Raw genomic sequence first — 25,056 nt, 5'->3', positions numbered from 1 at the left:
AGCCAGACTGATCTGGTCTTGCTTGCTACCTCCAGACTGGAGTGAGCCTGACACGTCTTCAGAAACTTAACTCTGCTCTGTGATAGATAATCCATAAGGCGGTGAAGCCAAGGGGTGAAGAGGGTCCCTATGCTTTGGGGGACCTATAGATATTTCAAACACTCAGAGTAGTTTAAACCCTTGTTTGGGTCCTCACTGGTATAAATGGGCACACAGAGGCACTCATACTCTCAAGAGGTTTTACTTGGCTTTAGCTTGAAATCACGAATGTGCTAAGCACAGCATGTCATTTTGGTGTTAGCCATTTGCAGTAAGGCTACTCTGTGTCCGGAGTGGTAACTAAGTTCCTGAGCTCTGTTGGTTAGCCAATGCCCTGTTCCATTTCATTTTCACCACACCCCTTTGAAGTTGAAGGGACCAAGACCTTCGTCTTATAAATCAAGGAAAAGGACATAGTAAGCCAAAGTGATTGTGCCTAGGGCTTCACATTGGTAAAGGTGGAGGTGGGATTTGAACCTAGTTCACTGCTCTGCGTAGCAGGGGAGGTTATAGTGTTATTTTCAGAGTGCCTTGAGTTTTAATCTGGCTCACACTTCTCTTATCTTCTCGACTCCTAGCTAAGTCACCTTCCACCAACACAACTTTAGCCTTGCAAAGGTTGTCCCTACATGTTGCTTATGGCCTATGACAGTGGTTCACAACCCCAGGGGTCAAACAATCCTTTCACAGGGGCCACCTCAGACCATTAGAAAATACAGATATTTACATTATGAGTCATAACAGTAGCGAAATTACAGTTATGAAGTAGCAACGAAAGTAAGTTTATGGTTGGGGGTCAGCACATGAGGAGCAGGGTTAGAGGGTCACAGCACTAGGAAGGTTGAGAACTACTGGCCTATAAGTAGTGCACCTTTTATTATTTATTTGCAAAATGCTAAACCTGGAATCCCAAACACTAAGAAACAGTTACTCGATTCATTCGGACCTCACCAGGAAACTAACACGGAGTCAATCAAAGGTGACCTCTGTCAGGTGTTGATGAGAAGAAGGGCGCTGTCTGTGGTTTGAGGCAGAGGTAAGGATTGTGACACACACTACGCTGTCAGGCCAGGAAAAGCTGTTCACAGGTGGCCAGAAAGTCAGCCCTCAGCCTCATACTATCTGGAGGCAGAGGGACAGGGCTAGCTTTTTTGATGTCAATGGCCCTTTACATAAGGCCCCTGTCTTTGGGGACATCTAGAACGTTGAAACTAGAGGAGAAAACCCTGGAAAATGTCAGGCACTTGGATAAGCCTTCCAGAAGGTGCAGGGGTGAAGACATCCCTAGGGGACGCCTGGTTGCACAAGTGCAGGCACACTTGCATATGCTGTGCATCTATCTGTGTGGCCCTCTGTGTCATTTCTTTCTCCTTGAGTGCCCACTGGGCTGTTAAAAGGACCAAAATCGAGACTGTGAGCCCCACAGGGAGGACTAGATTTTCTGAGCTTAGTTTTCCACGTGTAAATGAGAGAGAGGCAGGGTCTTCCGAAGGAGGTGAGGGAGAGGCAGGACCTTCCGAAGGAGGTGAGGGAGAGGCGGGGCCTTCCGAAGGAGGTGTGTGCCAGTTTGTGCCTGGTGCTGAGCGTGATTCTTACTTGGTACTCACGGGGCATAGTTCTTATTTATGTTCCCTGACTCCTGGACATTTAACCAGGGTATAACTGCTTCACTCTGTAATTAGAGGAAGATACAAAGGTTAGAGCTCTGTGCCAGGTGGGGAATACCCGCTGATACCTGTAAACATTGTAACCCTGATCCTTTGGCCACTTCAAGCCCATTCAGGGCCTGTGCCTGCCCAGCTAGGCAGTTTCCTCAGTGCGCCATGGGCCCGACTTCTCTTGCAGGAGACCGTGGACATGCTGAAGACTCACATTAAAGAGGAGCTGATGCAGGGCGAGGAGGCTGACGGTGTGTATGAGTCCATGGCCCACCTGTCCACAGACCTGCTGATGAAGTGCTCCCTGAACCCTGGCTGTGACGACGAGCTCTACGAGTCCATGGCTGCCTTCGCCCCGGCAGCCACAGAAGACCTTTGTGAGTAGCTCAGCCTGGTTCTGCTTTCATCCTGTTGCTGAGAAATGGCTTTCTTCATTCTAGTCCAAAAGGGGGAAAGGGAAAGGCCCCAAAAAGGCCCCGATTATCTCTGCAAGCACCCAGCGAAGAGCCTGTGTTGCAACAGCACCAGGGCTGCAGTCATGTGTCATAACAAAAGAGACCTTTTTCCAACTTCCTCCGCTGCTTGCCTGGAAGCCACCAGTCTTGATAGCATGGCCTTGTGGTCAAGAAGCTCTCAGCCGTACCAGTGTCCATGGGTCCTTTTATAACAAGCACTTTACAATGCTTTACTATCTGACATGCAATTTATGTATGGTATAACACACATGAAGCCCGTTGGCTTCGCTACGCTGTCTTAATTGAGCTGTATAAGAAAAATAAGTGGAGAAGACATGTCTAGGCATGTCTGTATGTGAAGACATGTGAATAGGCATGTCTGCATGTGAAGACATATGAAATAGCCCTGTACAGGCAACTATACTCAAAGTCACCACCAACGTCATAGCCTCACATGTTGACTGACACATATCTGCTGCCTTGGTGACTCAGCTGCCTAGAACAGTGTTGGCCTTGGCACCTGGAGTTTCTTAAATGATGAAACCTTTCTTTACAACCTCATATAATTTTGAATTCTTGGAAAATTTAATGTACAAAATGTATTTAAAAAAACCAATCTAGACCTCTTTCTTCCTTCCTCCTTCCCTCCCTCCTTCCCTCCCTCTTTTTCTCTGACAGTGTGTGTATGTGCGTGTATGTATGGGGGGGGCATATGTGTAATGTCTGTATGTGTACATGTGCCTGTGGAGGTCAGGGGTCATCATCTTTTGAGACAGGGTCTTACTTTGAACTCAGTGGTCTCATTGAATGGTAGAGTCTGACCAGCAAGCTCTGGGGATCTGTCTCTGCCTCCTTTTCATAGAGCCACAGATGTAGGAGACCACATCCAGCTTTTATGTGGGCTCTAGAGATTTGAAACTCAGCTCCTTATGCTTTCATGGTAGGTGCTTTACCAACTGAGCCATCTCCTCAGCTTGAGGAGTTAGAGTTCGTTGGAATCCATGTTCCTCCATGGTAGTGGCAATCCAAAACACCCTCATAGATCTTCCGAGCACCCTTTTGGGGGGCAGGACACCACCCTTCAGAGAAGTTGATCTAAATGAGATTGGATTGAGGTGCACAGGCTACTGGGAGGCAGATGGGCAGATCTGTACCCCCACTGCACCCCCACACAAGGCTTAGTGATGTGTTCCTGTCATGTACTGTGAATTGCTAAGCATTCTGAAATGCTGCCCAGGACTTAGCGCTCCTTCCCTCTGGGTCCACTTAATAGACTCAGGAAAGATAATATAAATATCCACCAACCCGTCCATTTTATAGATGAGGGATTTCCAGGATGGCTAAGCTGAGTACTGCCACCCTTTCAGGGCCCGCCAGGGAAGGGAGCCTGGTTTTCCTGTGCGTGAGCTTAAGGAAAAGCCAGCACCATGAGGAGTCCATAGAGTAGGAGGTGCAGGCTGATGGGGAGTCCCTTGCCAGCACCTTTGGGGAGAGGACAAAGAACACTTGGAAGCTCTTCACAAATGAGTGTGCCGGGGAGCGTTCTGGGGCTGTGAGGAAGAAGGCGTGATCCACACCATCACTGAATCCTCAGCCCTCTGGATGCTGCTGCTGCTGCCTGCTGTTAAACAGAGGTTCACTTTTCCAAATGGCCACAGACAACAACCTTTAGAGCACAAATTTCATACCTTTTAACCCAGGCCAAATCCGTCTCAGACGTGAGATGTAGTAGTTCCGGTCGCCTCCAGCAAGTCTTTTGGCCTCTGAGGCTGTTTCCCCTGTGTGCAGTTCCTGGAACTAGCTAACAAAACAGCCCAAGGCTACTCATTCCTATAATTCTAACACTCAGGCTGAGGCAGGAGGATCAAGACCAGCCTGCATTACAGGCAGACCTTGTCTCAAATCCTCAACAAGTTCCACATACAAACAAAGAAACCCAGCTGCTGACACCCATCCCTCCACACGCAAACACATCTGCTCATCTCCCTTCACAGCTACCATGTATTTCCAGGGACATTTCTGTTGCAGCTTCTTGATTCTCCCCCTGCTGTTGGAGTCACAGTAGACCAAGACCTGTCTTTTTCCACGTTAGCACAGGAACTCATTCACAAAACGGCCGCAGGACCCTTTAGGAATCCAGAAAGCCGACCTGCCTTGGGGCTGTTGAGAAATGAGCTTGCTTACTGACAGAGACTGTTGACGGTCTTCATGGGTGCCATTCTCCCTCCTCCATGCTCCCATCATATTGCAGGACTCCTGAAGGGAATACTAAGGCTCCCATGCTCACCAGTGCTTCAAGGGATGCTATGGGGCTAGCCTCGTTATGGCTGGATGGCCACTTGTAAAGTCCCTCAGGGTTGGGAGGGTCTGGATGTCACAAGACCCAAGGAGGCTACCCGGAAAGAGGCAGGCTATAGGTTGTAGGACACAGCTACTATCTGGGTGGAGATTGAACTGATAATAGTTTTAATTTGCCAGATCATATAATCTCTGAAGTTTCTGACCATAGAGATGATTTAGTTTGTTTCTGTGTCTGTGGTTATTAGGTCTAACCTGGAACAATCTCTTCCCTTGATCTCTTCCTTGCTGGCTCAGAAGATCCAGCAACTGGTGTCTGGGAAGAATCACTCATTTCACCGACAGTGACTGCCCAGGTGAAATGGCAGTTCTGTTACTTTCCTCTGGGACCCGAAGATTCAGATTCCTGAACTAGTTTTCTCTTCTTGGACTTAGGAATGTCACTAACTCTTGGACCCCGTAATTTACTCCCTGTAAAGCAGAGATTCATTTGGTTTGGTTCTGTGGTTGCTGGGTTTGACCCTGGGAATGATCTCTTCTCTGCTGTTAGTGACATTCCTAAGTGTTTTAGGGAAATTCAGTTGCCACTTGGTTCACAGGATCAGTACTTTAGGGTGTAAGGCTTTAGTATAAGACCATAACTATTGTTGGGACAAATCTACCCTTTTATTGTTTAGGTTTGGGGAAAATGAGAACTTCTTCACCAAAGGAAACTCCAAACATCCACTGTGTAGAAAGGTCATAGGGGAGATCCAGGTGTTTAATAAGGGGGAGCTAAGAGGAAGTGCTGGGGGTCTGACCTGGGGATTATGGCTCTGTTCTACTCCCTCACACTTCCCTGAACATCAGCCTTCACCTCCACCAACGTGTTGTCACACACCCTTAGCGCACACAAACACACACACACCCTCTCGCACACTCAGTCTTTAGTTTAGATATGCTGCCACCAGGCGGTGACTGTGTGTCTCTGCCACTAGGCCTTCTGTTTTTGCTTCTTCTAACCTGGGGTTTTAAACCGTTCATTTCCACACCTCGCTGTGTAAGAACTGTCTTTGTTTAAGATTTAAACAGTGCAATCACTGGATAAAATCAAGGCACTCGCTTGCTATCAGTTTTCACAGGCCCCTAACTCGCTCAGTTGTTGTGCCTCCATCCTTGCCTTTGAGGGTGGATTGCAGTCCTCACGTCCTTTGATGGGAGTCCTTTGTCAGCTTCACCCAATGCTTTTGCTCTGGAAACCTGGGGTGCTAGTGCCTGGAAGCCCTTGTCCAGACTGTTTCCAGGGTAACCCACTTATATAGCTTGGCTTATTTACATATCTCAGAGGCTCCCCTTTCTCCACATGGCATAAGGTGCATCATGCTGCTAGGAACGTCTGACTCACAGGTGTCACCACAATCCTAGGGCAGCTTTCTGTTGTCTAGAATAAAACTTTTCTTTTGACCCCTGACCTTTCCGGAATCTGCCCCAGCTGAGGTTTGCATATGGCAGTGCACACTGCCTTGACCACAGCCATCTTACTGGCTTTCCTCAGCAACTCCCTAGTAGTAACTATGGTCTTGTGACAGATCACTTCTACCTTGTGGTTTCTTTTTGCATGAGCTCTCTGATTTTCCAGTCCCTACTAAGAGCCAGATTCCGTCTGAGCTGGGGGCACAGCTGGATGCTATGATGGACCTTACAGCCAGGCCTGCAGGTCTCACTCAAAGCAAAGTTGCCAAGTTATGGTGGGCTTTGGAGACATGTCCCATGTCCCATCGATACTATAATCTCCCCTTCCTGCAGCTGCAGAAGCTCTGTCATCCCTTGGTGACCTGCTTGAGAAGGTTCTGTTGAATAGAGCCTAGAACTATGACAGAGGCATTAGTTCTGGGTACAAGGTCAGATATGTACCATCTAGGGGTCCCCTTTGGACCCACACAGCTTACCAACCATGTTCCTCTTTCGGCACTGTGCATAGATCCCCTTGGGCTGTCATTAATTATATGTCTCTCTGATTATGAGCCCCTGGCTTTTATAAGAAGAATGACTTACAGCTTCGTGTCGTTCCCCAGCACCAGCTCGGTACTGTGCCTATGATGTGTTCAGCCAATAAAGGCTTTAGAAAATCAGATGTAATCCAGACTTTGTGGAAGTTCAAGTGCAGATTAGCTTGCCCTCCCTCTAATGCAATGCAATACTCTTGGGTTGTTGTTGTTGTTGTTTTTTTTTTTTTTTTGACAGGTGTAGTGAGATATTGATTAGGTACTGCTGAGTGCAGGACCCCATGGGGGTCATAACTTCCTGGCTGCTCCAGGCTGCCTTTTATTTCATGTCAACATACATTATGCTAGTTCTTCTGCCTAAGTTGCCTGTCTCTTTTTCTCTGCCTGAGCAATGCCTAGACTTCTTCTCAAAGCCCAAACTTCACCACAGTGCATGCTTATTCTTTGTAAGTTGTTTTTACCTACTCACTCATTCAATAAATCCTTATCAAATCTGTCCTGTGTGTAAGGGACATGGTGCCGGGTGATAAACAGCCAGTGAATAAATTGTCATGATCCCTGCCTCCCACACTCTACGTTCCACGGACCCCACATTCCATAGATCTGCTCCTGCATGACAGGGCTGCTTTGCCTGTCATGTGTAAAGTCACAGGCTGGACTTGTCCCATCTTTTCACCTGGACATTTGTGCCCAGTTTTCCTCGTTGCTAACACCAGACATCACTTCTCCATCCCTCTTATTTCAGATTGCTGTTCTCTCCTGTGTATCTGTTCATCGTCTTTCCTTCCTTCTCTTCTTCCCACCACTTCTCCATCTGTATGTGAAAACTTGGGCTTTTATGTTGATGTCATCAGTCACCCTATCCTACTCAGGTACAGATATGGGACCAGCGAGGCTCCAGGTTATTTTAGGTCCTACCATGTGCTTTCTGCACCACGACTGCTTGTTTGGCCACAAAAGATACTTCCTACAGGGTAGAAGAGGGGTCTTGTTGGCTTTTAGGAATGGAGAGATTTTCTGGACCAGTCTTTTAGTCACTGGTGTTTTCCTTCCTGGCTTTATGTTTCATTGGTATGTCATCTGGATGGAGTGAGTGTCCCATCCAGCTAAGTCATCGAGACCAACATTCTGTCCCAAGAGGCGAATTGCACAGGGTTTTTTTTTTTGGTAATTTGTGACATCATTGATTTTTTCCTTAATTAAGCGCCAGCCGGGATGCTTTGCCATCTTGAATGCAAGCTTCTTGCATTCCAGAAGTGGGTGCTCCAAGATCAACTCCCCAGCATCTGTTGTGAGCCTGCAGTGGCTCTTCCAGGAGACTGTGGCCTGTGTTGCTTTCTTCTTGTTGTTGTTTTTCTTCTGCTGAAATGAAAGAACTTTGCACGTTTCTGACACATTTCAGTTTATTTTTAGCTGACAAGTGGTGAAGGTTAAGTGTTTGTAGTCTGAATTACAAACCTTGAACATCCTGGAATGCAAGAATGTATGGTTCTTATGCTTTACCCAGTCCCCTGTGTCTGCTTTGCCAAATCCCATTACCCACAGAATTTCCTGCATTTTTGGTAGTACTTCGGCGCTACTTACTGTCCATCTGTCTTCAGGATACAACAGGTTTTCAGATTTACAACCTGGTGTCTTACTACTTGTGACTGCCAAAAAGTTGGCACCTTTTACTATTACAAATGCAGTACCTGTTGCCTGCCCCGGCTTAGTGCCTAATATTGTTATGGCAAGTCATGTTTTTAAAATAATGTATGCCAGTGTCAGCTGGCCACTCTCGGGTGCCTGGGTACGGTGTTGAGAGGGTTTGAGGACAAAGAGAATGCTGTGATTAATGAGATCTGCCACGAATACAGAATAGGGCCTAGAGGCCTATGTATACATCTGACATTCATGGTCAAATTGAAATTGATGTGTTCAATTAAGTCCAAGGAGAACCTCCTTGTTTTGAATGGAAAAGGACAGAACATTTTTTCCCGGAACTTCACTTAAGGGGTATACACATCCAGACACCGCAAAAGCCAACGTCCATGTAAGAGAAGGTTGCCCACTCTATGCAACCACAACAGACTTCCTTCAGTGAGGTGCAATCCTACCCCCCTCACCAGCCCTACATGGGAAGAAATTCACAGCAGTCTGGGAAGCAGAGTAATGCTCCCAGTGTGTGGTCATGTTTTATTGACATGTGCAGAGAGGAATCAGGCTTATAGGCAGGCTTGAGCTTGCTAGCCAGCTGCCCTTGTGATAACAAGACTAGCCTGGCTTCTCTGTGTGTCCTTAAGAGTAAAAAAGAGAACCAGAGAACAGAAGAGATAGATGGCACAGTGAGAATGGCTTGAGAAAGCCAAGCTTTCTGTCTGGCATTGCTGGCTTTGAAAACAGAGAGAGAGAGAGAGAGAGAGAGAGAGAGAGAGAGAGAGAGAGAGAGAGAGCCTGGTCACCAGACATGTAGACAACCCCAGATCCTGGAGAGAGAAAAGAAACGAATTCTGTGCTAGAGCTTCCATAGAGAAATGTGGCCCAGATAAAACCTTGATTTTGACTTCTGAACCACAGAAGCCTCAGAACTAAGTTGCCTCAGAATAATCATGACAACTAGGAATTTGGAATCTCACACTGGTTCTACACTTGACCTTAGCCAAAAGGCTGAGAAGCGATTTCTCACACTGGTTCTATGCATTCATAAGCATTGTCTTAGTCATGTCTCACAGCTGTCCTCTGAGGCAGGCCCTGTGGTTTGTCCCCACTTTGCAGATGGAACACTGAAGGTTACCTATTATTTCAAGGAACCTGCTCAAGGACTTAGAACTAGTAAGAGTCAGGGGCAGGATTTAAACATAAGTCTTCAAGATACCAGAGTTTGTTCACAATGCCTCTGTCTTGATGCCCAGTAGACAGTCTTCCAAGCTTCCGTTGCTCGCTGGATTTCTCAGCTGCTGCCTTTCTCTGACTTAGCCTTGTCCCCTAAATGCAGAGTATTTGGCTAAATGCAGTCTCATGGCCCTTTACTGCCTTGTTCTGGGACTGACACTTCCTTCATCTCTTCCCTAAACCCTTGCTTCATCTTGTTCTCTAGTCACTCCTCATATCCTCTGACTGTAGGCTTTGTTCTTAAGGACAGCCTCTACCAAGGCTCCTAAATGCACAGGATGGGGCCAGCATGGGCTACATAGCGCCACCTAGCGGGTGCTATCCAGCCTGCTGCTATTATGAGAGAAATAGGACATTTGGGTGTTCTGGGACCTTAACAAAGAAAATGCTCGGCGAACCAAGTCAAGATTTCCACGTGTGATCCTGTTGTAAGGATCGGCATGTTTTATTTAGACCATACTCGTGCCTTAAGTATACTTACCTATAAGAAAGCTGTGTGTCTCAACAAGGAACTTTAAAATATGATGTTTGAGATCATGGACGAGAATTCAAATATCGTGAGCGACACATTTTCAAACTCATGTTGAAGGCAGAAGACATACATGAAAACGAACTTATTTTTTAAAAAGAAAAGACAAATATAGGGTAGGAAATAGCTCAGTGGTAGAATGCCTGCCCGGCATGTGTGAGACCCTAAGTTCATGTGCCAGCATTTCAATAAAAAGAGGCAAGAGGCAAGAATAGACAACTGGGATTAGATCAAACTGAGGAGTTTCTATAGAGCAAAGAAAAACAAGATTAGAGAGAAAATCCACAGAATGGGGGTGAACTTCTGATAGAAGTTTAGTTTCCGGGGCCTGAGAAATGCTCAGTGAGTAAGAACACTGTGATCCTTCAGAGGACCTCAGTTGGTTGTCAACGCCCACAGGTGGCTCACAACCATCTGTGATTCCTGCTCTGGGGGAATCCAGTGGCCTCTTCTGGCACTTGCATACATGTACACTCCCCAAGACACACACACACACACACACACACACACAAACAATAATAAAATCTTTGAGAACATTAGATCTAGGTGTGACATTGCAAACCTCTAATCTCGGCATTTGGGAGACAGAGGCAGGTGGATATCTGTGAGTTCAGGGCCAATCTAGTCTGCATAGTGAGCTCCAGGACAGACATGGAGAGACCCTGTATTAAAAAAAAATGGTGTTCAAAATATATGAACAACTGAGATAACTCAGCTGAAAAAAAAAAAAAACTTGAAACTTTTCTTTTTAAAAATACGCAGATTACCAGCAAATATATGAAAATGTTCAACGTGACTCACCAGGAAAATGCAAATTGAAACCACAATGGGGTAGCATTTCAGTCCAGTTGGAGTGGCTCTGATAAAATTTTAAAAAATCAACAAAAAATGTCCAGAGAAAGGGGAACTTTCAGACACTGTTAGAAGAGCCATTGTGGGGACTAGAGTGGAAATTTCTCAAAAAATAGACATGACCCAACACCCTCACTTCTGGATAGAGACCACCAATGGAAATTAAGTCAGACTGTGGGCAGAGATATCTGCATTCTCATGTTTATTGTGTCTCTGTTGACTGTTATCAGGTCTAGAATGGAGTGAGGTGTTCCTTACTGCAAGAGCAGATAAAAAAAAAGTGGGGTACACACACATAGTAGAGTGTTCACCCATAAAAAGGAATCTTGCCATTTGCATCCATGTGGTGGGGAACGAAGGATGCTATACTAAATGAAATAAACAAACAATAAAAAGATAATAAGCACTGACATACAGTTACAAGGGACACAAATTCTGCCGCTCTGGTCAGTAAGGTGACTACAGTTCATAAACGTATATTGTATATTTTATAAAGAACTAAAAGAAGCTCAGAGATCCTCAAGCAAAGACATGATAACTGCTTGAAGAGATGGAATTGTTAATTTACCTGATTTTCACAGTAAACACATATCAATTTATCATTGTATTATCTGAGAGAGGTATAATTCCGGCCCTTGGGAGATGGGGGCTGGAGGGCCAGATATTCAAGGTTATCTGCTACATAGTAAGTTCAAGGTCAGCCCAGGCTACATGAAACCTAAAACAACAACCACCAAACAAGAGGCAAGATGCCTCGACTGTTAAGCGCCCTTGTTGCTCTTTCAAAGGTTCTGAGTTCTGTTCTTAGTATCCATGTCAGGAAGCTCACAACTACCTGTAACTCCAGCTCCAGGAGATCTGAAGCCCTCTTCTGGCCTCTGTGGCACTCATCCCCCCATCACACACACACACACACACACACACACACACACACACACACACACACACTCATGCACACCAATACTACTACTGCTGCTAATAATAATAGCAGCACTAATAGCAATAATAAATAAAGCTAAACTTAAAAATAAACCTTAATAAATAAAAATACGAGAGGTGGCTCAGCTGTTAAGGCTAAGACTCACAACCAAGACAATCAAAATAAGTCTTAAAAAATTATCTCTATATACCTCATAAAAATATATAAACTGTAGTGTCATTGTTTTCCTAACTTCTATCCTTAATGCCATGAAAAAAATGATTTTTGCAGTACTGGAAATTTAAAAAAAATCAGTTTTATGCACATTAGGCAATTAGCTAGTGAGCTGCATATCAAACCTTAGAAATTCTTAACATGTAAATAGAATCTTCTATTTTGAATTTTTCTTTGCTTAGGGCCTTAGTCTGGGTATAGGATTTAATAACAACAAAAATAATAGAAAGCGTTCATCTGGCCCTTCATACTCATAGGCACTGTGCCGTGCTCTTGGAAGGCTTCTCAGGTGACACGCATGACACATCTACTGAGCTCTGCAGTCGCCATCACCATTTTACAGACAGGAAAAGAGAAATGGAATGGATTGAAATGAGTGGACCCGGGATAACGATGGGCAAAGTTAATAGAAACACTTTTCATTTCCCTTTCTGCATGAGAATTTGACCTTTGTTTGACTTCCTAGCTTTGTTACCCTGGTAACCCGGTAAGAGCCAAATGTCAACCTTGTTTCTAGGCAACATTACCTAGGATGAGAATGACCCCTGATTGGTCACATTTCTGGATGTGGGAGGAGCTGTACGCAGCTGTGAATACCCGCTAAGGACCTGCGTTCTGAGTCTCTGTCGGGGGTGATGACTCTGGCGTGTAGGTTGTGGGGACCCTGGAAGCTGCACCTCTGGAGAAGTGTGTGTTTTTGTGGGTACAGCCTTTCCCCGGGGTAGTTCCTGCTTCTGCCTGCTGTAGTTCTCATAGTTCAGACATGCTTTCCTGCCTCTGTGGTGCTGACCTGTGCATCAGGGTCTACGAGAGCAGCGGTTCTCAACCTTTCTAACGCTGCAGCTCGTTAATACAATTTGTTCCTCATGTTGTGCTGACCCCCAACCATAAAACTATTTTGTTGCTACTTTATAAGTGTAATTTTGCTATGTTTGCAAATCACAATGTAAATATCTGACGTGCAGAACGTCTACTATGCAAAAGCCTCAAAGGGGTCGAGACCCACAGGTTGAGAAATAGTGTACTAGCCCGTAAAAGGCTAGTTGGTGTTGGGTTGCCGGTATGATGTCAATACAAGCAAAAGAAGGAAGGAGTGGAAGAAACAAGACAGGTATGTGCATTGTGATCTGATACTCAAGCTTCCAGCTGCCCTGCTCAACTGTCAGGGCACAATCAAATTGAGAGTTTACAAAGCCTAGTTTTTCTGCTTCCAATGTCAGACTCTTAAGGATCAGTGAAAGCACGAATATAAGGACTATAAAGTAAAACAAATTTGATTTTGTTTAGTCCTACCTTCATCATTCTACCCACATATGCCTTCTCTGCAAGTCATTGGAAGGTGCTTGTTTTGATGGCCAAGGGGGACAGAGCAGGGCTCAGCAAGGGACCTCTCGGTGTGTCATGCTTGCTTGCTTTTGCTGCCGAAGTCACCCCTCTACTCATTTGTTCCTCTCCTTACAAAGAATTTTATTTTGGAGCTGGTGTTCTAGATTAGCAGTGAGCACCCAGCTTAGTGGTGAGCACCCAACTTAGTGGTGAGCACCCAGCTTAGTGGTGAGCACCCAGCTTAGTGGTGAGCACCCAGCTTAGTGGTGAGCACCCAGCTTAGTGGTGAGCACCCAGCTTAGTGATGAGCACCCAGCTAAATGGTGAGCACCCAGCTTAGTGGTAAACACTCTGTTATGATATACAAGCCCTTGGGCTTGCTGCTTGGTTGGCACTGGAAAGAAAATGACCTTGCACTATTTTTTTTTTTAAGAGAAAAACTGCAGAATACCAAAGTTCCTGTATTTCTCTCCCCACATTGTCTAACATTAGCATCTTGTTCAGGTTTCTCACCACCCATCCTCTCCTCTTTCACAGACCCATCAGCTGTTGTGACTCACAGAGTGTTTCTCTGTCCCTTTCAGTTTGGGTCGGTTTTGGGGCTTTCTCAGTCCCAACACTCTTAAAGACCTTTGCTTGTTGATAACTTTGTAAACTCTCAATTTGGATGTGCCACTGTTTCCTATGATTGGACTGGGCTTGTGAAATTATTATTATTTGAGAGATAGTATGGTAACACAGACAGCATCATAACATTCATTTATTTTTTTAAAAAAAATAATCAGAAGTCCTTAAACTATAAAAAGGGATCAGTGGGGTAACTCTCCACTGCTTATCCTAGAAAGCTACTGAATCTTAGTTGCTTATATCTCCTTGCAACAGTGTGTGTGTGTGTGTGTGTGTGTGTGTGTGTGTGTTCAATATAAAAGTAAAGTAAACCTTCCCTTTGTCTTCATAAGGTAGCATAGTAATGAAAATATCATTGTGAATATTGAATATTTGGATTCTTTTTTGTTTGTTGTTTTGAGACAGGGTCTCTCTATATAGCTTTGGCTGGCCTGACACTCATTACATAGACCAGGCTTGAACTCACAGAGCTCTGCCTGCCTGTGCTGAGATTAAGGTCTTTGATTCATTGGATATATCAGGATCTTCAGTAACACACACACACACACACACACACACACACACACACACACACTCGCGAGTTAACAGGTTAAGTATTGTGATCCTGGGTACAGTCCTCTGCTGGCTGTGTGGAGCCAGTCATCCTTGCTCCTTCCTCAGAGGTAACCACTATCAGGAATTCTAGCACTTTTGTGCTGGCTGCATATTTATGAATTCACAGACAGCTTGTAGCACTGTGCTATAGGTCTCCAAGTCTGTGTGGCTATTACTGTATGTATTCACTTGTATCTAACTCCACCACTTACTATGTGTAGGAACTCTAAGTTTGCCGGTAGATGTACCCCAGGGCATTCTTTTTAATTGCTACATAATCTTTCATTGCTTGAACAGATCATAATTTGTATGCCATCTATTGTTTCTGTACTCATTTTTTGATGTAGTAAGCAGTACTGCAGTGTGTCATTTTGAACTATATATTTTAAACCTTTTATTTCAAACACAAAGGGAACATATCTGTGTCTTTGGAGGCCTGTGATCCAAGAACAGGGTTGTGGTGTTGTGGATATCACTTTTCTTAATGCTCAACACTTATTAGATGGGTGGGTGGAGGGAAGGATGGATGGGAGGAAGGAAGGGAGGGGGAGAGGGAAGGGAGGAAGGGTAAATGAGTGAATCTGTTAACGCTACCAAACCTTCCAATTCCTTCTGCGAATCAGCTTGCCTTCGTGGAAGAACAGCACAGCAACTCTGTCTCATTTTCCTTCCAGACGTTGAAATGCTTCAGGCCAGTGCAGGTAACCCAGTCTCTGGAGAAAGTTTCTCTCGGCCCACCAAGGACTCGATGATCCGCAAGTTTCTAGAAGGTGAGTTGTCATTGATTGGGGAAGCAGAAACTCTGGTGCTCAAGGAACAGGTTGCCACAAACATGGCATATGATGACTAAAGGCTCTCTACCTCCCTCCACACCTGCCCTGATCTTCCCCATCAGCCAGTTAGAGACAGGCCAGAGTTCCCACAATGGGACATTCATTACACTAAGTCAGTTGTTCCTAACAAGACTTCATTTAAATTACATGCCTGTTTTTATTTGACAAAAACTAAGTACCTACCATGTGCAGAAAGCACTGTTCTGGATATTGGGACTGGCAACCTAAAGAAAACTAAGGTGTGACCCCATAGGAGCCTTGGCTTTATGCTAAAGGATGAGGATATACACCCTCTTTGCCAAACAGAAGCAGTATTGCAGTGGTTAAGAGCATGGTCCCCAGTCTGTGATCCCTGACTTCTTGGGCTACCCGGAGGGCCTCAGACAAGGTGTTCAGCTCCTCAGTCTCCTCAGCCGTAAAATGAGATAGATGTGGTCCGAGCATCAGGAGACTGAGTTCCGCCTGATGCTCTAAGGAAGCAGGTCCCAGTAAGAGTCAAGCAAGTCGCAGTGACACTAAGCTTCACCCAGGACCAGGCACGGTTGACAGAGGGTTGTAATCATGGCTGTTGTTACTATTATAGATACTTTCAAACATACAAGGTTGTTACACCGTGTGAGTAATTGCTTCACTCTGCCCAGTCATTTACCATTATGCCAGGTATGTCAGTCACGTAGCCGTAGAAGCAGAGTTCTGAGGGCAGGAGACTTGGGGGTCAAATGGTTTGGGCAGTGAGGAGGAAGAAAATCTCTAGAGCAGTGCAGGCCAACCGCAGCCTGACCTGCAATAAAGTTTTATCAGAATTCACCATGCCCATTCATGATTTATATGGCTGCTTGCGAATTTCTGGTGCAGGCTTGAGTGGTTGCAATAAACTCTTGCCCTGCAGAGCCTGATACGCTATCTAGAGCCCTAAAACATGTCTGCTGGCTCCTGCTCTAAAACCTTTACCTGAGGACAGAGGTCTGGGCAGCTATTTGGTAAGTTCCTCAGCTAGTACCTGGCACCAAGAGGATGAGAGCGAAGATGGGTTCTGCTGGACAACTTCATTGTTTAGCCTCAGGCTTGCCCTGCTGTCTTCAGCAATGCGAGTATAAGGGCTTCATGCATGTCACCCCCGTGCTTCTTGTATAAGTGGTAGTGCCTAATATATAAGGCTGGGTGCTGGGGGAATGCAGGGGAGTGCTGTGTTAAAAGACTCTACATGACAGGCTGGTCCTTGCCAGATTAGGGTAAATTTACCTAAGGTTTTATACGCTGGGTACCACTGCTTTCATTCAGCGGGAGAGGCACCAGAGGTGCAGAGGGGGTAAGCTTCCAAGGTCTGAGGCTATAAGCAGGCTATAGGAGCCAGAATTCAAGCTCTTCTTGGCCCCTGAGCCTGGCTTAGGGTGTCTCCTTTGACCACGGTTGCACTGTTGTGTATGAAAGGAGCAGTTTGTGGGATAGGGACAAGATGGCAGCCTCCTGTCACCCCGACCTCATCTGACGCTCAGCTCCCAGTGATCCTTCACCAGGCCTAGAGTCTGCAAATCCCTGGTGTTGAAGGAGGGGTGAGACTCAGTCCTGCCCTCAGAGGAGTTAGACACACACTCCAGGTGAGTTCTCCTTTAGTACAAAAAACATCGTTCGATGCAAATACACGTGTGCAGGGCGCCATGGGAATGCCGGGGAGTGATGTGTTATATAAGGGGATCAAAAGAGTCTACATGGCAGGCTGGTCCATGCCAGATTAGGGTAAACTTAGCCTAATATTGGGCTGCTCACTGTACCCCTCCTCAAGACTTCAGTCTACGGGAATGGGAAATTGTCTCTTGATTCCTGAAACACGGGTCTTCGATGTATGACGGTGGAGCTGAGCTTGCCAGACTTTCCCTGTGCCTGTGCTTCTCAGACTTCAGTGTGCCTCACACCCACCTGGAGTCCTCTCGCAGGCACAGGCTCACCAGGGTGAGATTCAGCAGGCCTGAGTATGACCCAGGAGTTTTCTTCCTTTCAAGTTCTGTGTGACTCAGCTACTGCTGGAGTCCTGTCACTGCTATGACTGGTCACTGTCAGGCAGCGTGACAGGAGGTCACTGTGAGAGCCTTGCTTATAAATCTGATCTCTGTTTTTTTATCTTTAGCAATGGAGCCTCCTTTCATCCCCTGCTATGCCCACCTGTTGCTGTGTTATAGTTGTTAACTATTATGAAAGTAATACATAAGAATAATAAAAATTCAAGTGATGCAGAAAGCATCCACACACATGCATGTACACACACACACACACACACACACACACACACACACACTCACACACGAATAAGACAGAGCTATATAGACCTATCTGGTCTGGTCTTCACTGTGTAACCCAGGCTAGCCTGAAGCTCATGGTAGTTTTCCTGCCTCTGCCTCCCCGCTGCAGAAATTACAAGTGTGAGCCATCATATCTGGCCCTAAAAGTTAAAACAATGAGAAAAGTCTCTGTCTCTCCCTCCCTAGAGCCTCCAGGGTTTTTTTTCTGGATATATTAACATTGTGTACATGTGTCTTCTTTTGTGTTTATTCACAGGTAGTATCAGCACCAACACTCTTTTCCACAGCTGCTTAGACATTTTCTTATGTTAGCCAGTCTTCTGCTTTGTGCTGGGCAAGCCTCAGTGCAGGGAATACCCTTTGTTGTATGTAATGTCTTTTTACATATTTGAGAACATATATGCTACAAAAACACCAGGCCAGAATTGCTGGGTTTCAGGAAGTGTGTCTTGTGACTTTGATAGCGTCATGTTGCTCAATTGTCTGAGCTCACGGAGTTTCTACCAGAAGTTACAAATAGATCTAGAACACTTTTCATGCAAAATATCCCACAGAGGCTTTACCTACACCACGGATAAAACTGGAATCATTCTCAGTCGCTCTACTCAGCCTCTATTTCTATCTCGTATGATTCTAGAAGCATCTCTTGACATTCTGCAGCTCTGAAGCCTTTGGGGAGGGGGCGGGGCTGGACTACAGATCTGCTGTCTGTGACTGAGAGAAGGAGGTGTGGATATATAAGGCTAAGACAGGTGACCTGGGCCCAGCTGTGCTGGCCCTCATCCACTTATGTGGCCTTTAGACAGTCAGTCACCAGTAACATTATAAAGAATTCTAGGCAGGATTAACTTTCTGCTCCTCATGAAATGTGGAGCCGGGCACCGAGCAGTACCTGGCAGATACAAACTATTTGTTTAAATCATTAGTTACTGACTTTAAATGGCATAATTGGATCATGATGGGAGAGGCTGAGAAAGGGGTCAGAATCCATCCTGTTGGAGTTCAGCAGCTCAGACTGAGTTCTTCTGTGGTGACCTTTGGCCATAGGTAACTTGTTTCCTGTCATTTGGCTCCATTTTGCTTTTCTAGTGTATTTTGTTTTAGGGAACCTGGCAGCTTGAACAGGACTGGTTATTTTTCCTGAAAATTATTCTTGTTTGGGCAGCAGGAGCCAAGGGAATGGTTCTGATTATCTGTGGGTGCTGACAGAATTGAGGAGGGTACCACAAGACCCCTAATAATACACAGCTTTCCAAAAAGAGTCTTTCTTACAAATGCCCTGCCTGTAATTGATGTTGCTAAGAAGTGGATCCTAGGCATATCTCTTCTCCACGAGTCTGCCCCTCTCACGGCCTCTGAAGCCAGGAAACTTTCTCCTTCTGTAGAAGAAGAGATTGCTGCTTGTCCTGACACTGTAGTAGCTCCAAGCTTTCCCTGGGGTTCCCCAAAGTTTGCCCAGGTCAGAAAACTACTGGGAGGGGAGGCAGGCTGACTTAATTAATCTCTGAGTAGTGACCTCTGCAGGAAGGAGACCCAAGCCCTATTCCTATACCTCAGACAGACATCGGAAGCAGATTTTTTTTGACTGAATGGTGTTGACCAAAGAAGCAGATCACTGTAGATCACAGGGGTTATGGGGTGCTGGTAGGCAGAAGAGGGAGGCAAGCTTCTCTCCTTAGTGTTTTTGTTTAATGGGGGAGCAGTGTGAGGGTGTGGGAAACAGTAGATAGTTGAGAAGGATAGCTGTAGAGTTAGCTTTTCTGGGTACCAGCCTGGCTGTCAGTCTTTGGACACATTATTTAAATCCTCAAAGCTTCATTTTTTTTTTTTTTAATGTGGAAACTGAGGTTACCGGTAATAACAACTCAAGATGTTTATTAAAAACCAGATGCAAGAACATGCAGAAAAATGAGCCTAGAACTGTGCTCAGCAAAGAGGAGCCATACCCTGTAGCCACTGTGGGGAGGACAAGGAGATGCTGGAGTAGGTGACGGGGATGCAGGGCATCATTTCAATGCTGCTCAGACACCAGGAAGTGGTTCTGGGCATCCTCAGGCTTTGGGGTAAGGACTCCTCCTCTCCCTTAACTGAGATGATAACAGAATTCTAGTTATAAGATCGAGGCAACTGAACCTGTGGCTCCCATCCTGGGCTGGGCAGGTGGACGGTGAAGAAGACCTTGGTGTTCTTCTTGTGGTTGCTTTCATGGGTTCTGAGCAAATGGTACAGGAGATGTCTCAAGGGAAGCCTTTAGCCACAGAGAATATTCACTTGGTCTTGTGACCTGCAGGCAGGCAATTTCCTGAACCACTGTTCTGTACTCAGTCACCTTTCTCTGTGTTTTAGGTAACAGCGTGAAACCAGCCAGTTTGGAGAGAAGGCAGCACCATCCCTGTGGAGAAGAACTTTATCACACTGTGGATGAAGATGAGACCTTCTCTGTGGACCTGGCCAACAGGCCCCCTGTCCCCGTGCCCAGGCCAGAGGCCAGTGCTCCTGGCCCTCACCCACTGCCTGACAACGAGCCATACATTTCTAAAGGTAAGTGTGGCCAGGGATGCTGCTCAGTGAGGACTTCTGTCATTCAGCAGGGATGTCCCAGTTCCCTGGCTTTCTGAAGGGCTGCTCAGATTGTCTTCTCTTGGATGGTCTCCAGCCAGGGTGATAGGTCATAGGTCATAGGTCAGCACGAACTCTGCAGCTAGACCAGGGACAACGGTTAGATTCAGTGCTGCCGTCCTGGAAGCACTCATGTACAATGGTAAGGACGGAAGTAAATGAGAACCTAGCACATTTCTATCTCATGATTTGTCCTGTCATCACTGTTCATCATTTTAATGGTTGGCACTTGTTGACATCTACCAGGAATATTCTTCACACTTAATTTTTTACAATAGCCTCTCGGGTAAGGGCCACGATCCCCATTTTATGGATGGGAAATGGAAGATCAAAAGGTCAGTCACAACACAGCAGTGCCAGCGACCCTGACTCTGCAGCCGATGTTTTAGCCATTAAATCAGGCTATCTGCTTACCCATGTTAATAAAAGCTGGCAAGAATTTAGTTTGACTTCATTATTTTTTCTGGGATGCCAGTTAAAGATTGAAGGCACTGTAATTACGCTTCAGGACTTGATTTTATTAGTATGGTTTTGTGCTCAGTATGAGCAAAATTACCAGCTCCGAACTCACTCCTGACCAAAATCCTGGTTTTGTTTGAGACAGGATTTCCCCATGTAGCCCTGGCTATCTTGAAACTTGCTTTGTAGACCAGGCTGGCCAGGAACTCACAGAGATTCTTCTGCTTCTGCCTCCCAAGTGCTGGGATTATAGACACACACCACCACCACCCACTGTCATCTGTTTTGGACAGCATGCACGGTGGAAGGTGTGCCAGGGCAGGGAGCGCCCAGCTGGAGCCTCAGGTTGGGGCTACCAAATAAAATACAGGATGTCCACTTGACTCTGAGTTTCAGATAAGCAGCAAATACATTTGAATGCACCCATGTTCCACGTAGTTAGCTTCTTTGGTTTTACCCAGTCCGGCAACCCTACACTGGGCTGTAGCATGACATCACTACCCAACTGGCATCCACCTCAGAGCTTAGAAACGAATAATGATAATAAAAGCTAATGGGGCACGTTTACACGCACCAGACTGTGTTTCAAGCACCTTGCTACACACTAGCCCTTAATTCCCATGACAACCCAATGTTTATAGTCTTCATTCTACACAAGAAACAGGAGCACGGAGAAAGTCAAGCTTTTTGTCCAAGATCATATGACACATGAGTGACCGGGCTGGGATTTGAACTGAGGGAGTCCACTTCAGAGCCCAGGGAGCTACCACCTGCAGAACGGTTCACATTCCAATCTCCTCTGTTGTCCTATGCCTGTTTCCCACCAGCGGCTTCATCTTGGTGCCTCCGGAGGGGAATGTTTGACCCATTGTACCGGGTAGAATTCTTAGAGTTCAGATTGGGCTACTGGGAGCTTCCTCGTGTTCTCTAGCTGCAGGGTCTTCACAGACGCTTCTGTTTGGGGATCCTGACACACTTCCTTCTTCCCGTAGTTCTTTCTCTCTCTCTCCTCAACGCCCCCTTCCCTTCCTTGTGTGAAGTGTGTGTTTGTTTGGATGCACTTGGAGCTAAAGCTTGATGCTGGGAACAGTCTTCAATTGCTCCACCTTTATTATTTGAGACAGAAAGAGAGAGAATCTCTCTCATTTAATTTGAGCTCACCAATTCAGCAAGCTCCAGGACTCAGCTTGTCTCCAACTCTGACTGGGATTATAGATGTGGGCCACCATACCCAGCATGCATGTGGGTGCTGGGATCTCATGTCTGCACAGCAAGTGTTTCACCAATTCAGCCATTTCTCCAGCCTCTATAACCCTTTTCTTTTTTTTTTTTTTTTCTCTTGGTTTTTCAAAATAGGGTCTCACTATGTGGCCCTAGCTGTCCTGAAACTCACTCTGCAGACGTCTTTATTTGATATTCTCTGCTCTCACTGTTTTCTTCCAGAAATTTCTGTACAGAGGTCATGACTTCATGTTTATTACTATTTTTTTTGCACAAGATTAATTTTTTTTGTAAACGTGTGACAGTGTCTCCGAGAAAGATGTCTTGCCTCCACTCATAATAATCTTTCTTTCACAGTTTTTGCAGAAAAAAGTCAGGAGCGGCTTGGGAATTTCTATGTTTCTTCAGAGAGCATCAGAAAAGGTAAGCCAGAGCGGGCCCACGACTTTCTGCATACAAGTGGAACTTCCAGGAGGATTCCTGTAAGAAGGGTGGCCAAGCATGGCAGCAGCACATGGCATTCACTGAGAGAGATCTAAGGGGCAATGCCTCAGAATCCCTTACAGAAGGTGAAGGAAAGTGGTACCCTAGATTATTGTACAAACTGCCCCCACAGAGAGTGCTACTAGACAGGCATCCATATAGAACAGGGGGTGAGGCTGATGCCAAGGGCATGGCAGTGGGCCCAGCTCTGTCTTCACCTGTGCGCGGCACAGTCCTCTTGAACTACTTGCTGCCCTTGTCTTTCCCGGCCCCACCTTGTTTTGTGTCAGCTTTGATCAGAGTTACCTTCTTGTAACAACTGGGATATCCGGTTTTCCCAAAGACCTTTTAAGGAAAGTAGAAAGGCACTAAGTACTGCAGGGAAAAGTCGACTAGCTTCCTGATGATCAAGCCTAGGCAGTCAGCATTACCCCACTTGAGACAGCTTGAAAAAGCAGCCCCATTGGGGTGTAAGCATGCGAAGAGATTCCTCAAAGACTGGTCACGGGAAATCTGGAACATACTACAAGAACTGAGATATATGATGGTAAGTTGTCCTCACATGTCCCAATGGCCCAATCACTTCTGCAAGTAATTCAGGTTGCAGACAGGAGACTGGCAAGCTGGCCTCCTACCTCTGACATAGAAAGCTGTCCTTTAATCATGACGAAATAGAGGTTGGTACAGAACAGCCCAAGGACAACCTGCTGGCACTAAGCACCTAGTTTATACCAGTGCCACTGGACCAAGGCAGCAAGCACTCTCATTGGTATTTTGTGCCCATCAGTTCAGAGACAGGGCTGGGAGAAGCTTCCCGGCTGGACTCTTCCTGAGGACTTTTCTGTTCTATGAGGGAATTTATGTCTAAAACATTGATTCTCAATTAAAGGGAGTGTTTTGCTCTTCCTCCCCAGAGGGCACTTAGCAATAATTGGGGACATTTTGGGTTGTTGAATCCAAGAAAAGTCATCCAATAGGTGGTGACCAGAGATACTGCTCATTATTCCTGATGCACAGAACAAACATCATCAGTCTCCAGGTGAAGAAACACTGCCTTAGATGCCTTCACAGTCAACATTCTGTGTGTTCAGCAGACATTGCCCCTCCCATCCGGCCTGTGGCTTTATCTGCTTGAATGCAATAGGTTTTGAAATTATCAGCGACTTTCCTACCCTGGTTCCCTGTCCCCCACCCTCTCTTTGTTCCATAGGTCACTGTTTCTTCTGGATGTGGCAGAAGTCTGTGCCCACCATTTTAATCTGCCATTCTTTGCAGAGCCACTTGTGAAGCCATGGAGGGACAGGCCCCCATCGAGCATCTACGACCCGTTTGCTGGGATGAAGACGCCAGGCCAGCGGCAGCTTATTACCCTGCAGGAGCAGGTGAAGCTGGGCATTGTCAATGTGGATGAGGCAGTGCTGCACTTCAAGGAGTGGCAACTCAATCAGAAGAAAAGATCTGAGTCCTTTCGCTTCCAGCAGGTAGCCTGCTGTGCAACCTTGGAGTTGTTTCCATGGGCCCCCCTCCCCTCACCCTCACCCTCCCCCTCCCCCTCCCCCTCACCCTCACCTCTCCCCCCATCCCTCCTGCCTCTTTCCCCCAACCCCTTCGCCCCTCCCCCTCTGCCTCTTACAGCTGGATGGAGTGGGCCTGCTGTGCCTTCATTTGTCCATCTCTGACATGTGAAGGGAAGGGCAAGAGAGTGTGAGCCAGGAAAAGCATTTCTCATGCCTGGGGCAGTGTTAGAGAATCTCTTGCATACCGTAGGGAAGCATCACCGGTCAGTAAAAAGCTCATGGCCTATTAGCTGAGTCAGGAAATAGGAGGTGGGAGAGGAACTCTGGGGTAGAGTCCTGGTTGGGAACAGAGTGTCTCCAACACTGAGGAGACAGATACATGAAACTGAGGAGAACTTAGACTAGTTTAAATAGTAGAATTGACTTCTGAGCTAGTGGGAGCGAGCCAAAGCTTGTGGCCTAGGGAGTTATTCATAAATACTAAGTTTCAGAGTCGTTATTTCGGGAACTGCGGCTCAGGAGGAAAAGCTCGTAGTTAGAGTGCAGAGGAATCGTCAGCTTTCTCCCCAAATCTAGACTCAAGTAGCTTCTCTCCTGCATGCTAACTTGCTCAGAGTTCCCGGACACATGCTGGGGTCCATGTTCATAGTAGAAACCCCCAGCCAACGGAAGTACACTTACATCTATACCCTGACACCCTCCCCTGTCCAGGACTAATATGCTAGCTCATCCTGGGGTACCCACTTTCTTTTTCCTCTGCTTCTGTCTGTTCCTCTGTCTCTTTCATCCCTGTCCCTTGAGAGTGGGCACTGCCACTAGCCTCTCTTTAGCTCTTTCTTTGTACAGATAACTCTTGTCCAGTTCTAAAGTTGTGGCCTTTAGCTAGTCATGTTCTCCTGAGGGGCTTGTCCGGCCAAGTAGCCTCCTTTCTGTTTATCTCTCAAGGCCCCAGACAGACTTCGGGGTTCTCCCACTCATAGAGAGTAGCTTGGAAAACTTGCCTACTTCTGGTTTTCCTTTGTGTCTTTCTGTTCTTTAGCCTTGCCTCATTGTTGTCTGGTTACCTGCATCGGGCCAACTACTTGGCCACTAGACAGGTCTTTTTGTCTGTCTCTTCCACTCCCAGGTCATTATGATGACCATCTTATGATGTTTCTTGTTCCTTGGTCTTTAGCCCACAGCTACAGACTAACCAGCCCTTCCAGTCTGGCTTCCTGTGTCTCTCATAACCACTTGCTAC

The 25,056-nt window shown here is 46.2% G+C and overlaps 1 protein-coding gene across 2 annotated transcripts in view; it reads left to right on the top strand.

Moving 5' to 3' along the window:
• Pik3ap1 (phosphoinositide-3-kinase adaptor protein 1) overlaps window positions 1-25,056 on the top strand; it is a 109,940-nt gene that overhangs the window by 63,861 nt on the left and 21,023 nt on the right. For both annotated transcript variants that reach the window (XM_034491193.2, XM_076921047.1), the window contains 5 exons: window positions 1,885-2,074; window positions 15,062-15,157; window positions 19,864-20,058; window positions 22,174-22,239; window positions 23,575-23,780. In XM_034491193.2, coding sequence (XP_034347084.2) covers window positions 1,885-2,074; window positions 15,062-15,157; window positions 19,864-20,058; window positions 22,174-22,239; window positions 23,575-23,780 — 753 coding nt within the window. The remainder of the gene's footprint in view (window positions 1-1,884; window positions 2,075-15,061; window positions 15,158-19,863; window positions 20,059-22,173; window positions 22,240-23,574; window positions 23,781-25,056) is intronic.

Source organism: Arvicanthis niloticus, chromosome 1 (genome assembly GCF_011762505.2).
Source record: "Arvicanthis niloticus isolate mArvNil1 chromosome 1, mArvNil1.pat.X, whole genome shotgun sequence".
Taxonomy (NCBI): domain Eukaryota; kingdom Metazoa; phylum Chordata; class Mammalia; order Rodentia; family Muridae; genus Arvicanthis; species Arvicanthis niloticus.
Note: the sequence above shows the minus strand (reverse complement) of the source record. Positions and strands in the feature narration are given on the sequence as shown.